At 47.6% G+C, this 17,454-nt stretch overlaps 1 protein-coding gene and 1 long non-coding RNA gene across 13 annotated transcripts in view; one reads left to right on the forward strand and one right to left on the reverse strand.

Annotated features, from left to right (window-relative positions):
- The window catches only part of CHN1 (chimerin 1), a 260,367-nt gene extending 245,583 nt beyond the window's left edge, over positions 1-14,784 (forward strand). For all 11 annotated transcript variants that reach the window (XM_089328121.1, XM_051848491.3, XM_008258770.5 and 8 more), the window contains 3 exons: positions 6,405-6,542; positions 12,566-12,671; positions 13,883-14,784. In XM_089328121.1, the coding sequence (XP_089184247.1) occupies positions 6,405-6,542; positions 12,566-12,671; positions 13,883-14,054 (416 nt within the window). In that variant the 3' untranslated portion in view covers positions 14,055-14,784. The remainder of the gene's footprint in view (positions 1-6,404; positions 6,543-12,565; positions 12,672-13,882) is intronic.
- LOC127491599 (uncharacterized) lies at positions 9-13,890 on the reverse strand. Of its 2 annotated transcripts, XR_016230787.1 has the most exons (5): positions 13,800-13,890; positions 13,319-13,494; positions 10,908-11,074; positions 1,462-1,627; positions 9-1,137 (listed from the first exon to the last, which is right to left on the reverse strand). It is a non-coding gene; the product is annotated as an uncharacterized LOC127491599 (long non-coding RNA). The 2 variants fall into 2 exon arrangements; XR_011387252.2 differs by having other exon boundaries at positions 13,319-13,874.
- Positions 14,785-17,454: the final 2,670 nt, after the last annotated feature.

Here is a 17,454-nt window from a genome sequence, read left to right on the forward strand (position 1 = left end):
TTCTTCCACATGTTGGTTAACTTAAGTCCGGGATGCTCTTTGCCAAAAAGTCTTACGTTATTTTTGCATTACTGATGATTATTATACCAAATAAAAAGACTTACAATTTCTTATTTTTGTGTTAAAGTATTAAGCTGTCAAGTTTAAGAATGAGGAAAAAAAGCATAAAATTTAACCATATTTGAGTATCCAAGTTTGGTTCCTTTGCCAAAAGACGTAAAGAGCAATGCCACTTACCAAAAATCATGGAGGAAAGGAGAGAGGGGGTGGACTCTGAACACTCCAGGTCTCGGGTTTCCCAGGCTGGAGTTCGCCAGCCCAGCTCTGCTGTCATGCTCCCAGGCAGCCTCGTCGCCATCTGCAGCTGTGCTGAGAACCAAGTCATGACTGAGATGACGGGGCCAGAAAGCCGAGAGATGCTGAGAACCCCCCAGCTCAGGACCTGTCCCACTGTGGAAGGAGAAAAGCTCAGTGGGCTTCCTTTTTTTTTTTTTTTAACATTTAAATTAGGATTTGTTTCCATGGTTCTCTACTGTCTTTAGGCTTTAAGTACAAGATTAAGGTGGTATCAAAGAAGAGCTATAGTTTTGACTACAGAAAGTGAGTTAGTAGTGATCCTCCTGTTTTCCAAGTCTGTATTTCTAGTTCCAGCACACTCCTCTCCCATTCACGAACCTCTTACAGGCAGAAGGCAAAAACATTTCACCAACCTGACCTAAGAAAAATCTAGGCCAGCCCAGGTATTTGATGGGAGCAAAGATATGGTGAACTAATAGTGTGCTAGGTCCAGATAAGTCTCAAGAAGAGCAGTTCTGAATCCATGCCAAACGGGATGTCAAGGAGGCATCTCTCTCTGGAAGGCAGGAACTGAACACATCGTTTCCCAGCCTCTGGCCATGATTCTCAATAGTAAGTCAACAATGTTAAGGAAAATGAATGCTCCCAGGGACCTCAGAAAGCAAATAAATGTCACAGTTTCCCTTCATTTAAAAAAAAAAAAAAGGCACAACACAACATTTTGGTGCCCTGAAAACACAGCTGAGACTTGAATTTCTTAAGAACTCCCCTTTGCTCCATGTCACCACGCTTTCTGGAACCAATCTTTGACATCCCACAGGGCTGTGTTCCAGCAGTCATCTGTAAGAATGATATAAAGAACATTAATAAGAGTGTGAAGGAAGCCAACGGCTCTGATCGTTTACATCACTTCTGCCCAAGTCCATGCATATTCAGATTATCAGATAAACAGAGCAAAGCAAATTTGAAGGAATTAAGAGTGATCATCTCTGGGAGCCATAACCTTCAATTAATGAAATCCAAGAAGGAAGACAGGATCCACGGAATGCTAGAATTCCAGTGTCAGGGTGAAAAGAGTAACTCTGGGGAATTCTTCTCTAGCTTAGAGGAGGTAGTCACTGAATGGAGAACTAACAAGCCCAACATCGGCAGATGCCATCATACCTTTGCCCAAGTATTTATGTGGTGGACATGGTGAAGGGTTCACGGTCAAAGCCAATGAAGGCCCTTGGAGCCTTATCCCAGGAGAGACTCAGTCAAGAGCTGAAAGAAGTAATCAGGAGGTTCCCCAAGAAGGCTGAAGAGCGGTGTCCAACATTCATCTCCTTTTCTATGGGAAAGAACCAGAATAACAGTAATTGCATCTCATGGGGAGTGCCCAAGGGAAAATGCTGGAACTCAGCATGGGCAGCACAGGAACGCCGATAGGCCAGAGAGACCTGGGATGCTCCCGGGACCTTAGAAGCTCGCCTCCAGATCTGGAGCTGTCTCTTGAGACCCCTTCAGAAAGGTGTGTATGGCTACCCTGGACATGGGCCTGGCCTCACAGAGGCTCTCAGAGTCCACCCTGACTTGGATGGACACACGCAGCTGCACAAACCTGCCCCACAACCACCGGGACCCACACACCGCTACTGAGACTGAGAAGAATACAAGCCTCTGCTCCCACTGCCACTGATGATAGTGGAAGAAGATATAGAGAAACTGCACCTCAACGTCCAACTAAAGCTAAAACCAAAGCAGCCTGCAATTCAAAAGCCAAGGATGCATCATCAGGAAAAAGCCTTCAATCTGCAAAAGCTGCCCTTCAAAAATGATAGAACTGATCTACCAAATGCCCACATATTAACATAGGGACACAAGAAGTATGAAAAAGCAAGGCACCGTGATACCTCAGAAGGAAAACATAATGCTTTAGTGTCGGACACCAAAGAAAAGGAGATTGGCATAATGCCTCATGTTCAAAGAGTGACTACAGGGGCTGGTGCTGTGGCGTAGCAGGTAAAGCTGCTGCCTACAGTACCAGCATCCCATATGGGTGCTGGTTTGAGTCCCAGCTGCTCCACTTCCCATCCAGCTCCCTGCTAATGTCTTGAGAAATCAGCAAAAGATGACCCAAGACCTTGGGCCCCCACACTCGCTTAGAAGACCCAAAAGAAGCTCTTGGCTCCTGGCTTTGAATCGGCACAGCTCTGACCATTGCAGCTATTTGAGGAGTGAAACAGATGGAAGACCTTTTCTCTCTCCACTTCTGCCTCTGCTGCTCTGTAACTCTGCCTTTCAAATAATTTTTTTAATTTAAATATATATATATATAGAATGACTATAAGGATACTCAAAGAGATACAAGAGAATACAAGTAATTAAATAAAGTTAGGAAATCATTGCATGATGTGAATCAGAAATTCAGCAGAGATGGAGATCTTCAAAAGGAACAGGCATCTTAGATATGAAAAACTCAACCTAGCAATGCATCTTGAGGACTTAGAAAAAACAAAAACCAAACCCAAATGTAGTAGAAGGGGAAAAAAAGTAAGGACCAGAGTAAAGGAAACAGAGACAAAAAAATACAAAGAAATCAGCGAAATGAGGCTTTTTTTAATAGACACACAAAAATCAGCTCAAAATAGAGGAAAGATTAAAAGGTAAGGCCTGAATCTAGGCAAGTACTAGAAGAAAAGATAGGGGGAATACTTAAAGACATTGACACAAGCAGTGATTTAATGGATAAGACCCCAAAAAACACAGACAGGAAAAGGAGAAACAAATAGGATGATATCAAACTAAAAACTTACACAGAAGAAAATGGCCAACAAAGTGAAGAGAAAACCAACAGAATTGAAGAAAATACTTGCAAAATATTCACTTGACAAAGGATTAATCCAGAATACATAAGGAACTCAAAAAACTCAAGAACAAAAGAACAATCCAGTTAAGAAATGGGCAAAGGATCTGGGTAGACATTTTTCAAAAGAAATATAAAGGACAAGCCGGCGCTGCAGCTCACTAGGCTAATCCTCCACCTTGCGGCGCCGGCACCCCAGGTTCTAGTCCCGGTTGGGGCACCGGATTCTGTCCCGGTTGCCCCTCTTCCGGGCCAGCTCTCTGCTGTGGCCAGGGAGTGCAGTGGAGGATGGCCCAAGTGCTTGGGCCCTGCACCCCATGGGAGACCAGGAAAAGCACCTGGCTCCTGGCTCCTGCCATCGGATCAGCGCGGTGCGCCGGCCGCAGCACGCCAGCCGTGGTGGCCATTGGAGGGTGAACCAACGGCAAAGGAAGACCTTTCTCTCTGTCTCTCTCACTGTCCACTCTGCCTGTCCAAAAAAAAAAAAAAATTAAAAAATAAAAAGAAATATAAAGGATAACAAATACATGAAAGAAGCGCTCACTGTATCCCCGCCCGTCAGGAAAATGCAGATCAAATGCACTCCAGTGAGAATGGCCATTAGCAAAAAGACAACAGCAGGGCACAGGGGTAAAGCTGCTGCCTACAATGCCAGCCCTTCCTACAGGCACCATGTTGTGTCCTGACTGCTCCACTTCTGATCAGCTCTCTGCTAATGGCCTGGGAAAAGCAGCAGAGGATGGCCCAAGTGCTTGCACCTCTACTACCCATGTGGGAGACCTGGAAGAAGCTCCTAACTCCTGGGTTCACCTGGCCTAACCCCAGCTATTGCAGCCATCTAGGGAGTGAAGCAGCACGTGGAGGACCTGTGTCTCTCCCTCTCTGTAACTCTTGACTTTCAAAGAAGGAAAGAAATCTTTTTTAAAAAATTATACACACACACACACAATGGCATGCTGGATATGGAGAAAAAGTACACTCTCGTTGGTGGGAATGCAAACTAATACAACTATAATGGAGAATAGTATGAAGCTTTCTCAGAAAACTAAAACTACATCAGTCATGTGACCTAGCTAAACCACTTCTGGGTATGTATCTTAAGGAAATGAAATCAGCATGTGAAAGGGATACCTCCACTTACATGTTGTAGTCACAATAGCCAAGACTTGAATCAACCTAGGTGTCCATCAGTAGATGAATGGATAAAACGTGGTGTGTGTACACACATACAGACACACCACGGTCAAATATTCTTTTGTCATGAAAGAGTGAAATTCTGACATTTTCAGCAAAATGAATGGAACCAGCATTAAAGTGAAATAAGCCAGACACAGAAAGGCAAATACCACATGTTCTCCCTCATACATGAAAATTTTAAAAAATTAATCTGAATCCCATCTGCTTTACTTCCAATCCAGCTCCCTGCTAATATACCTGGGAAATCAGTAGAAGATGGCCCAAGTACCTAGGCCCCTGCACCCACTTGGGAGACCCAGATGAAGCTCCTAACTTTGGCCTGGCCCACCCCCAGCCATTGCAGCCACTTTGGGGGAATGAGCCAGTGGGTAGATGATCCCTCTCTGCCTTTCAAATAAATAAAATAGATCATTAAAAAGTCAATCTGGGGGGCCGGCGCCGCGGCTCACTAGGCTAATCCTCCACCTTGCAGTGCCGGCACACCGGGTTCTAGTCCCGGTCGGGGTGCTGGATTCTGTCCCGGTTGCCCCTCTTGGGGCAACTCTTGGCCCCTCTTGGCCAGCTCTCTGCTGTGGCCCGGGAGTGCAGTGGAGGATGGCCCAAGTACTTGGGCCCTGCACCCCATGAGAGACCAGGAGAAGCACCTGGCTCCTGCCATAGGATCAGCGTGGTGTGCCGGCCGCAGCGCGCCAGCCGTGGCGGCCATTGGAGGGTGAACCAACGGCAAAGGAAGACCTTTCTCTCTCTCTCTGTCCACTCTAAAAAAAAAAAAAAAAAAAAAAGTCAATCTGGGGGCCAGTGTTGCGATGCTGGCATATAAATCAACACCTGTTCAAGTCCCAGCTGTTCCACTTGCAATCCAGCTGCCTGCTGTTGTGCCTGGGAAAACAGCAGAGGATGGTCAAAGTCCTTAGGGCCCTGCATCCACGTGGGAGCCCTGGAAGATCTGGTTCTGCACTCGTGCTCTAACTCTGTCTTTCAAATAAATAAAATCTTTTTTTAAAGATTTGAAAGAAATAAAGAGGCAGAGAGAATGTTTTCCATCCGCTGTTTCACTCTCCAAATGGCTACAAAGGCCAGAGCTGGGCTGATCTGAAGCCAGGAGCCAGGAGCTTCTTCTGGGTTTCCCATGTGGGTGCAGGGGCCCAAGCACTTGGACCGTCTTTTACTGCTTTCCCAGGCCACAGCAGAGAGCTGGATCAGAAGTGGAGCAGCCAGGACTTCAACCGGTGTCCACAAGGGATGCTGGCACTGCAGGTAGCTGCTTTATGTGCTACACCACAATGCCGGCCCCGAGACTACTTTTTAATCCATAGAAATGTCTCCCAAGTGGAGTAAAAGAAACTCCCAAGCCAAGTAGAATAGAAGAAAACTAGCATGAGATCTAGCTCTGAGTAGACACTAAATCGTTAGATGAAAACTTGAGAGTGTGAACAAAGTGGAGTACTGAATGCAGGGGAGTGCCGAGGGAAACCTGACGGAGGCCGCCTGTGCTTGAGCGTCCTAGGGCCTGGCCCCTGCAGAGTTCTCCATTGTAGAATCTTTCCTCAACATTCTAGAGTCCTGTTTTATTTTGCTTTTTTACTTCTTTCTACCTCCCCTACCTCCTGGGCGTAAGCAGGATCCAAATGTGGAGAGAAAGAGCCTGGGGTAAAACACAGGGGACCCCCTGTGCCAGGGGGCTTTGCAAGTGAAAGTGCCTGTTATTTTTCCACAAACTTTTTAAAGAAGAATATGCAGTCCTGCATTAAATCCCCACCCCCACCCCAGGAACTCTAGTGGCTCTAGGAATTTGAAAGATATTTTCGTTGACTTCATCCTCCCCAGCCTCTCCCTTCCCTAAGTAGGCAGAAGGTAAGGAACTTCAGCATGGAAAATGCAAAACAAGACATTGCCATTTAACAGGAAATTAGCCACTTGTAGGTATCATGAAACCACTGAATTTGGTGTTAACAAATTGAAGCGTTGCTAATCTCTAAAGTCTGAATGTATACAAAAATGAACCAGCTATTAGAAACTGCTGTGAGTCCAGCTACTTACTTTTGTTTTTTAATATCCTTTAAAGATGGTGAGAAAGCAGATATTTCCGTGAACATGTATGAAGATATCAACATTATCACTGGCGCGCTGAAACTGTACTTCAGGGACTTACCAATTCCACTCATTACGTACGATGCCTACCCCAAGTTTATAGAGTCTGCCAGTGAGTATCAACGCACGGGTCCCCAGCAACCTGCCAGGCCCCTCCCCCAGGTCACCACTTTTCCTGCTGGGTCTTGAATGCGTTATGAAATTCACCCCCTCCCCTTTCTCCGTGGTTAGTCCTCTCACAAGCATTTCACACTCTTCTCTAGCAGTTTCCACACAACTTCTGCCATCTGAAGCTTCAGGGTGTGCTCACTCCGTTTCCAAAATAACCTGACACCTGCTCTTTAGATGTGGAGCACCACTTTTATAAAATGAAAGTGCATAACCAGAAAAATAAAGGCAAAGGCAAGGTACAGGATCAGCTTTTGTTACAATTTAACAAACTGTCAGGTTGCGGAGTTTCTGCGTTCCTGTCATCAGTTGCGGCCTGTGTATTGCGTGTGTCTAAGTTAATGCAGACCACTCGCCGTCCACACACTGGCGCTGGCCTGTGGCTCCGACTTTTAAGTAGCACTATTTTAGATCAAAATGTCATATTCCTCCTAGTTGAGATGAAAATGAGAAAAAGCAAGGGGTTATTTGCCAAATTTGATTTATGCAGCAAGAATTATACCTGTAATTCACACTTCATTTTTCAAAGAAGGGAATTCTTAAACAGATTTTAAGTGTTGGCATTATGTTTTTACTTTTCTCTTCAAAAAAAGATAGGCTATTTCTGTCATTTTGCTTTTCTGTCTTTAAAACCAAATGTTGTCTTGATCTTTAAATAATTACATCACTTCCTTAGTAACACTGCTTTTACTTTTTGACTTTGAAATTTCATGAAGTACAAATTCTTTGTTCCGACTTTCAGTTTTCTCTTTAGAGCTGTGGTTGAGAATTTTTGTGGTTAGTTCCATGGAGCCCTGATTTCTTGCAGGTCAGCTCAGGGTCTCATGGAGAGAACAGCTGGGAGAATTACACTGGTTTTTAGAAAATGCTGTGTGCACAAATGATTTAACAAGTTTGAGAGCCTGAAAGTCTAGGTCTCTCCCACAGGAGCATAACTCCTCTCATCTCACGACGGCCTCTGCAATCATAAAAGCTGGCCGAGAGCTTCCACGCCGTCGCCTTACAGGGCAGGTGTGGCCTCCCCAGACGGCATCAGTGTGACCGCCACTCACCTGGAAAGCGCTTGGCACACACTGCCTTTGCAAGGGGCTGCTGTGGTCACACTTTGCTCTGACCCCTTTAAAAAGATAACAGTGCAAGCCGGCGCCGTGGCTCACTAGGCTAATCCTCCGCCTTGCGGCGCCAGCGCACGGCGTTCTAGTCCCGGTCGGGGCGCCGGATTCTGTCCCGGTTGCCCCTCTTCCAGGCCAGCTCTCTGCTGTGGCCTGGGAGTGCAGTGGAGGATGGCCCAGGTGCTTGGGCCCTGCACCCCATGGGAGACCAGGAGAAGCACCTGGCTCCTGCCATCGGATCAGCGCGGTGCGCCAGCCGCAGCACACCAGCCGCGGCAGCCATTGGAGGGTGAACCAACGGCAAAGGAAGACCTTTCTCTCTTACTGTCCACTCTGCTTGTCAAAAAAATAAAAAAGATAACAGTGCAACTAGACAGTATATCTCAAAGTTTTAAAATCTGTTTTGAGAGCAGTATAGGAGAGAGGTCCTCCATCTGCTGGTTCATTCCCTAACTGGCCGCAATGGCTGGAGCTGCACCAATCTGAAGCCAGGAGCCACGCGGGTGCAGGCCCCAGTGTAACTATTTTGACGTGTGATTTGTGACCCAGAGGCCCCAACCGCTTAACCCTGACATTCACATGTGCTGTGTGTTTGGCATGATAGCATCGTTTGTGGTCCTTGTACGTAGTGTTTCCAGCAGTAGTCTTTTATACAGCCATCCGAAAGGACAGACAAGGAAGAGGAAAGTAGCTTATGTTTATGTACAAGGTGCTGCAAGCCACACCAGGCACTTTACAAGCATGCTGCCACTCAAAGATTGTGTAGAACATAGGTGAACTGAGCAGAGTCTTGTCCCTAGAGGAGGTGGCCCTGGCGTTCAAACCCACATCTGCCTAAGGTCAAATCCATTGCTCTCTCCACTCTGTCTCACGACCTAGCTCATGTGAGGGAGCAGGGAACAAAAGGCGTGCACAGGAGGGGACCCCTTCCCAATTCAGTTTTTAAGTTAGTTTTTTCTTTTGTCAGTTCCTAAAAAGTCTCTGGTACTTATTACCAGCCTTTGCCAATAAGAAGGCAGTTTGTGTTAAAGCTCCCTTTTGTAAGAGCTGCCAGAGCTCTGCTGTGGCGCCTCCCTTGGGGGCCCGAGGGGGTTCCAGTGTAGGAGAGGAGACCGGACTGTGAGGAGGCACCGGGAAGTTTGCGAGGTTGGAATTCCAGGAGAAGCTGCTTGTAGTGCAAAAACTTCTTAAAGCCCATGCATTTTTTTCTTTCATAATACACATTTTCCACAAACTTTTTGAGGACCCTGCATATGCCTGGGAAGCTGGAAGCTGGGTGGAAGTGGCTGTAAGAAATGAGAAAGGAACACAATGGGGAAGAGGCCAGGGAATCCCCCTTAAGGCCTGGGCCATCTTCCTAAGCCCTGCAGAAGCCCTGAGGAGCCCATCTTGAAGTCTGGGCGTGCCCAGCCCTTCTTCCTTGCACCCTCTCGCCACAGTTGAGACATTGCTGCCCAAAACACAGGGGCCAGAAGACAGCTTTCAGCCAGCCCTGCCCAGTCACCCAGCCATAGTGGGAACAGCTCTGCCACACAGAGCCCCTGGTGGGACCAAGCGTAGCAGATCTGCCCTGGCCAAGCAGCCTGCACAGTCTTCTTAGGAGACCTTAGAAAAGCCACAGGGCCCCATGAGTGCGCAACCTTGACAGAAGCAGATAAACGCATGTAAAACCTACGGTTCTGCGTTCCAAAAGTGTACTTTCTAGAAGAAAAGTCTGAGAAGGCGAGCTTGCCGATCTTTTCTTCACATCTGCCACTGAGTCACCCTTTGGCTTAGCTGAATTTTATTTTTCTTTTATTTAAGGTTCTCCCTAAAGAGGTAAACAAGGCCTACAGCAGAAAGAGCTTGTAATTAGGCCTGGATCCAGATCCTGGGTGCTCGTGTCCTGCTCCCACAGGATGCCCATGTCCCAGGCCCTCAGGGGCTGTCTGTCCTCCTCACCTCTGCACGTCTTCTCTCCCTCACACCAGGGGGTCGTACAAGGGTACTTCTACAAGTCTGTTGAAAAGAGAATGAAAAGTTTTCTTGGTGCCCCCCAAAAATTGAAATCCATACATTTGGATTCATGGAAAGTGCATGTTATGAAAAAACTACACATGGATTTCAAAAAATTTTGCACCAAACTAAATAACTCCATTTTCACAAACTTTTTGAAGTCCCCTCTTAGTCAGGTGTTGTCTTCCCTACCATGGAATTTCCTGCCAGGCCTGCTGAAGTTCTCGCCTGTGTCTGTTTTCTCCCAATGCCCAGGATAGTGTCTCACCTCTGTAACAGCACCCCGCCACATGCAGGCCTTGCACACCTGACAGCCAGCGATACCCCTTCACTTCCAAACACTTCCCCTGCAGTCTGCCTCCCTCTTCAGGTGCGCTTGGGACTGCTCATGTCTGGAGAATTGTACCTTCTAAAAAACTTGTGATGAGTACTAAAAGCACTTGTAGGAGGTAGAAGGCAGAGAGTAACAAATTCCAGGGAAGAATCTGTTAATTTGAGAACAGTGTATTTGATACATGTTATCATGCGGTCCAGATGTCTTTTTCAATGTCCTCTCCCTGAACACCAGACTGACCCAGGTTGGCTGGCTCGTTGGGAGCTCTTACACCTCAGATGGACACCCCTCCGAGCCCCCTCCACTGTGTTACCCATCACCCCGGGGACTGAGCCCAACACTTGGCTCATTCTTGATTCTTCTTCATCCACCCTCGGCAGTGAGTCCCGGGCACTCTCCAGAATATATCCAGAACGCAACAACTTCTCACCTTTCTTGCTACCACCGATCCATGCTACTGTCATTCCTCACTGGGTTTTTCTAGTCGTTACTGGATCTGTCCTGCTTTTATTCTTGGCCCTCTATAGTCTGTTTTCCACATGGCAGCCAGAGGAGAGGTAGCTATGAAAACGGAGTCAGTTTGGGACAGTTCTTTGTTCAGAAAACCCTCACAGGGTAGGGAGCCCATTACCTACCCCCACCCCCCAGTGCTTCTCCCTCTGCTACAGCCGTACTTAGCTGCCCACTTTTCCACAAGTGTAACAGGCAGACTCTCCCTGTAGGTTCTTCACATGGCTGTTGCTCTGCTGGGGCCATCTCTGCCCCCAGAGCTCCACGTGACTCATTCCCTCTCTCCTGGCTCCTCGTTCAGTTCTGTCCTGACCACCCCGTTGAAACTTGCAACCCCAGAACTTCTAGTGCCACTTACCTGGGTTTGTTCCGTAGCACTTGCCTCATTCTAGTATACCGTACAGTGAGGTGTCATCGTCAGTGCAGACCGTGCTCCCAGTAGAAAGCTAGCTTCTGTGAGCAGGGGAATCTTGTTTACTTGCCCACCAGCACTGTCCTTTGTTTCACCCCATCTCAAGGTTCTGCCTGCACAGGGTAGTTGTGAAAATTAAAAGGCAACTAAGTTGCTATTTTCAATTTCCAGAATTGTATAGTTTCAAATAATTAGTCTTATGGTAAAAACAAAATAATAGTTTTCCATAGTAAAGGAAGTTTCTTCCCTTAACTCTAGAAATTAAAGGCTTGAGCTTCAGCATCTGAGCTGGTACCCTGCCGTCGTCCGCGGGCACTCTTCAGAGGCCCCAAGGTTTAAAGCCCACATCGGGATTCATTACGGAAAAAGGCAGATAACGGGGTCCTCATTATAAAGAAGTGAGCCAGGAGCCGAGAAGCAGCTTTTCATAGAAAAGTGTAGAATCGGTTTCTTTGAAGTGAAAAGCTTCCGTCACTGTTCACATCCTGAAATTTAGCAAATCTCTCCTGCCTGCGCTGGAAACACGTCCCTTTCATCCGATGCCAGGTTCCGCCCGATCCAGAGCACTGCCATCCAGTTGGTTTGCTCTGTACCTTGGGGAAGACTAGGGCCTTTGTCTTGAGTGTTACATTCTGGCCAGATGGTACCTTCTCAACCTTACAGGGCTGCTCTCCCGGTTAGGGTTCAGCAGTATGGGGTCCCCCATGGCTGTCCCAAGACTCCCCCCATCTCCCAACATTTGGGTAGAAGTGCTCCTTAGAAAGCACAGAATTCCAAAGATGCCTGTTTGACTTTGAAGTGACAGGTAAGCCGAGCGTGGTCTGTGTCCTGAAGGTACATGCTGGGGTTAGTGGGTTGCTTTGTGGCTAACACAGCAGAACTTGAATATCTAAGTGAAGACAGCCCCCTTCAAAGCTTACACCTGCCCAAGTCAGCTGTCTCAGGGAGCCCGCTGCTACGCACAGTGCTCGGAATCACCCTCAAAGTCACAGCGTGTTCTTCTGAACATCCTCATAGAAAACGTGTGTGCCTTGAGGGTAAATCTCATTTTTATATGCAACACCAAGTGACTTAGGGCCGAGTCTCAAACATTGGATGATATTTCTTGGTCTAGAAAGATTATATATATGTATATATAAAACATTCTCTCCCTCTAACTTTGCCTTTCATATAAGTCTTCAAAAAAACTACATGAGTATCCATGAATAAGACTTAGGAGTCACAGGGCCACTGGCGGCTTGGCGTGCATGCCATCACTGGGAGGGGATTTTCTAGCACTTGAACACACACACGCCTGTGGCGTTCTGAAGAGAGCTTATTTGAATGTGCGAGTTCTCCGTGTCCACACATGCCCGGCTGTTTTCATAGTCACATCCTAAATACAAGCCCATGTCTGCTTTCCACGGGACAGCGAGACAAGCCTACTGTTGCTGCCTTGAGCCAGGAGCCTTTAGAAACCTGGGACTAGGCCCTTGGATATTTTCCTAAAGCTTGGGCAGAGATCTGTGAGGCAGCATTTAGGATCCACTTTAGGTCACCACAGAGCAGAGTTCGCTGGACCGTTGCGCCTGCTCTCTGTAAAAGTGTTCCACTTGCCCTTTCAGAAATCATGGATCCCGACGAGCAATTGGAAACCCTTCACGAAGCCCTGAAACTACTGCCGCCGGCTCACTGCGAAACCCTCCGCTACCTCATGGCGCACCTGAAGAGGCAAGTTACAGACTGGGTGCCTCACACGCCCGTTGCCTGTAGACCTTGAGGTGCAGGGAAGGCAAAGCCATCCATCGAGGGAATGGGTAAACGGCCGGCTGTACTGCCGTCTCGTGCGACCCTGCACTCGCCAGGAAGAACACTAGAAGTCACCTGTCCTGTGCTGCGAGTGCAGAGCCGACTCTGGCACAGACGTCATTGGCAGATATGTGAGGAGTACCAGTGTCGCGCCACGGCCGCGCGTTGATTTCTGTGCAAGAGGAAGGCTTGTGGCAGTACAGACACTCGCGTCAAAGCCAGAGCACGGCAGCTGGCAGGAGCGCTCACGTCTCCTCCTCCTGCTCACAGCAGCCCTCCAGGCTTGCTGAGGAGTTTTAGATTACGGAGTTAATGTTGCCAGCACCGAAAGCCGGCATAAAAAGTGGTGAAATAAGGGGTCGAGGGAGGACGGGCAGCGAGACACTGTAGTTTTGGTGTTTAAAGTGATGGATGGGGACAGAGCTTTATTTCCCTGCTCAGTCACCCTCAGTCTCTACCAAGTGAGGCACAGTTTGGGGAATTATGTGACCAAGTCTTACAGGTTTTTGGGTTTCGAAATAGAAAACCAATCAGAAACAAAGTTTGATACGCCCGAAGGCATGACTTACCAGAAACGTACTCGAGTCATTCACGGTTGTTTACATTTTCCCATGCTAAAAGCACCATGAGCACAGCCCTTGCTTAATATGCATCAGCCTCACTTGTAAGTTCAAGTTTGCTTCATATTTGCATGTCAGTGGTCCAACCAGAACAAATAACTCTCCAGTCGCATTCTCTGCTGTTGCTGCAGCAGTAGAAAGGACATGAACATTACTCCCCAATATTTTTTGTCACCACTGCTCTGTCCCTGGACGCTCAATAAATTGTTCAACAGGCACAGACAACCGCAGAGGAAGCGAGGCGGCCACGGGGTGGGGAGGGTGATGGGCTAACCCAGGCGCCCCGTCCCTTCCCTGGCCCTACAGCGCAGCCCAGGAACCCTGGCATCCTGGATATTCAGCGCTAAACAAAGTCAGGGCTTCGAACCTCTGGGGAGGTAGGGAGCAATGGCGGAGCAGAGAGGCGCTGCTCCGTGGGAAGCTGGCGCACCTGGGTTCCGTCTCGGTCTCGGGCACAGCGAGGACCCCCGTGGCTGACAGGAAGCCATGTGATGCTTTACTTGTATTTTTCAGAGTCACCCTGCACGAAAAGGAGAATCTCATGAATGCAGAGAACCTTGGAATCGTTTTTGGCCCAACCCTCATGAGGTCTCCCGAGCTGGACGCAATGGCCGCCTTGAATGATATCCGGTATCAGAGACTGGTGGTGGAGCTGCTGATCAAAAATGAAGACATTTTATTTTAAGCTTTTAATTTGAGGGGAAAAGAGATGCTTTACAGATGAAGGAATGTTTTACAGTAACTTAATTGGCTCCTGTAGCTGAATTGCTTCTTGGTTAGAGGTTGGGGCATATAACCAGATGGAAATGAAGGAACTTTCTGTTGTTTTCGTAGCACTGCTCAGCTGTCCTTGTAAAACAGTGAACACGCGCTTTCCAGTTCTAGTAAGCCTGGGTGTTTATCATGTCCAGAGAAACTCCAGCTATTGCATGATTAGCCCCCTGTCTGGCAGCGAAACCCCATGCCCAGGAAACAGCAAACCTGCACCTGCACGGCCTCTTCATCCCGGGTAGCCTGTGGTCGTAACCCCGCATGTTTCACACAGTAAGCCTATCGTGACTGCGTCGGGGTCTGTGTCCTGGGTGTGTGATGCTTGTACAAACATGCACACACGAGTGGAGAGAACAGCACCTCTGCCTGTTGCATTCCCGTAGACCATGGCACATGGCCTTTTCACAAAGGTTCATTTCTGGCTTCTCATAGTTCTCCTCTACATAGTACTAACTTAGTACTTTCTTTCTGGCAAAAGCAAAATGTGTTTCAGACTTGTTATCTTTAATAAGTTATCCCTACCAATAAAAGATGTACAACACAGAGCATTTTCTGTTAAATTATTACTGGTTTTCAGTTCTAATTTTGTATTTTTATCTGGCACATGTTTATTAATTTATTAAATTTGGCTTTTAGAAATCAAATATATTGATAGCTTATTTTTTTCCCCAGAACTGAAATGATTTGGGAAAAAAAATTTGGTCATTTAATATTAAGTGCTTCTTCTCACCTCTTGTTTATTGTTAAAAGTTTTGAGGCAGGCTTTTGGCCTGATAAGACTCCGGTTAGGATATCCATGTCCCCTATGGGAGTACCCGAGTTCAATACCCAACTCCAGCTCCTGATTGTATCCTTCTGCCAGCATACACAGACGCTGGGGAAGCCACAGGCGATGGTCCAAGTAGTTGGGTTCCTGCCATCCACGTGAGAGACGTGGGTTGAGCTTCCAGCTCCCTACTTTGGTCCAGTCCAGAACAACCCAGTCCCAGCCTTTGCAGGCGTTTAGGGTAGGAGCTAGCCCAGAGCCCTCTCACACACACACACACACACACACACACACACACACAGTTTCTCTCTGCCTCTCAAATAAAAATTGTTTAAAGTTTTGTGATGAACACCTAAAATCATCAAGTGCTGAGAAATAGTATACTTGGTGGACTTAGTTTTCTTCTGTCACTCTGGCAGAAACCTCAAGTATTTTGACTTTTGGGGGCCATGTTGACAGGAGTTCCTAGAGGCACCACAAGAAGGTTAATTAGAGAGTGACTCTTCCTAACCATTTCATTTGCTGGAACGTGTGGTGTTGCTGGGAGCAAATCCAGACAGCAGCCTGGTCACTGGAGGAGTGTGGTCTGCAGCAGAGTGCCAGCAACCCAGGTCTGGGGCCTGGCGCCTGGAACTTCACCACCCACCACATAGGGTTTTGCAGTAGTGGCCCTCCAGGGTCTGTGTCCTTGTTTGTCAAACCAGCACCCTTCTAGAGCTAAAGTCCTGTCCCGCTTTTCAAAGTGAAACAGCATTAAAGACATTTTCAAGCCTTCAAGACTGTCTCAAACATAAGGAAACAAAAATAGAGTTGTTCCCTGGTTTCAGCCCAAGGCTATAGTAGGAAGTTGGTAGAACTCTCTGCTCCCATCAGTGTCCTGTGGAGAAAATGTGGTCATTCAAGAGCTACTCCTCCACCGCTCACGTCAGTCTCCTGTGAAGCGTGTCATTGCACCAGGCACCACTCAACTCGGAGATTCATCAAGTGCAGACTTGATTGAGAACATGGCAGTTTTCTTTAAAGTGGTGGCCACTAAAAGGCACCAAACACAAATGCTCTTGACCCATGAGATACATTCACCAGAGAGCTGATCTAATGAGTGTGCCCCTGGGTTGGGTAAGCCTGGCTGGGCTCCGTCTTCTACACAGTCCACTGCTAATGGAGAAATCCAGTTGTAAAGGATCACGCTGTGCCCAAGAATACTCTCAGCCCGGTCTGAGGGCTGGGGTAGAGCAGGCACTTGGAGCTGGGCTGCACCTGGAGGAGCGCCTCCCACAGAGGTAGTGATCTCCGGAGCATCACACTCCGCGTCACACGGAGACCCTGCTTTTGGGCATGGCTCCAGGTGAGGTTGTGGATGACCAGCCCCGGGAAGAGTGCCTGTGGTGGCGGTGTTAGAGAGCCAGCCCTGTGGTTTGTGTCCTCAGGACGTGCAGACAAATCACAGCCAACTCAGCTGTGAACATCCTTGCGTGGTTGGTGACACTTCCTTCAAATGAAGGAATAATTCCCAGCCACTTGAGGTAGTTTCCTCAAGAAAGAGCCAGAATCCTTCCCATACCTTTCTTCAGCCAGTACGAGATTTCTTATGTCCTGGCCCTTTACGCTCAGGCAGAGGTTTCTATTCCCACCAGTAAGGAGGGGAGAGGAGGAACCGATAAACCACCCATTGCTGCCCCCAACAGGTGTGCTGCCCTCACCATCAAGGGTCCATGCCTTCTTGACTTTCTGTATAAAGGTTTAAAGCATTTACAGAGAAGGGGGCCTGCATACTGACAAGTGAGTAAAGCCGCCACCTGCGACACCAGCATCTCACGTGGGCACTGGTTCCTGTCCTGGCTGCTGCACTTCCCATCCAGCTCCCTGCTAATGCTCTTGGGAAGCACCAGGATGGTCCAGGTGCTTGGGCCCCTGCACCCACATGGGAGACCGGGAAGAAGCTCCTGGCTTTGGCCTGGCCATTGCAGCCATTTGGGGAGTCAACCAGCAATGGAAGATTCTCTTATTCTTCCTTTCAAATAAAATTTTTTTTTTAAATAGAGAATTCAAAGGTTTTCCCCTTTACCTTTTGGGTTTTTAATGCTCTTAGGCCAGCTGACCAAAGGAAGTACTTCTTCACTGAGCCAGACTTAAAATGTGCCTGTGAGCGGGAAAACAGGTATTTACCAAAATGTTTCTAGTTATTGAAGCTCAAGTTGACCTTTGAATAACTTCGGTTCAGGATTCTAGTCACTATTTTCCGTAACAAAATAGAGTTTATCACTCCAAAGCTGATTAATATGATTGGCACGTCTATTTATGAAGCAAAAAGTTTAAAACGCACATGGGGGGGGTACCCAAACCTCTTTCCAACTGCATTTTTTATTCATAAGTGAACTTCTCAGGGAATCTCTAGGTGTTTCTATAACTTGATGTGCCTGTAACATTCACGTCTGTTTCCTAACTACTAACAAAGGCATTCCCTTCCAGGAACAGAAGCAGTCATATGCTGTCCATGCCTACAGCTCACACTCGCACTGACACCTGGGTCGCTCTCACCAGCATTCAC

This window comes from Oryctolagus cuniculus, chromosome 3 (genome assembly GCF_051225735.1).
Source record: "Oryctolagus cuniculus isolate XC-2025 breed Fujian yellow rabbit chromosome 3, ASM5122573v1, whole genome shotgun sequence".
Classification (NCBI taxonomy): domain Eukaryota; kingdom Metazoa; phylum Chordata; class Mammalia; order Lagomorpha; family Leporidae; genus Oryctolagus; species Oryctolagus cuniculus.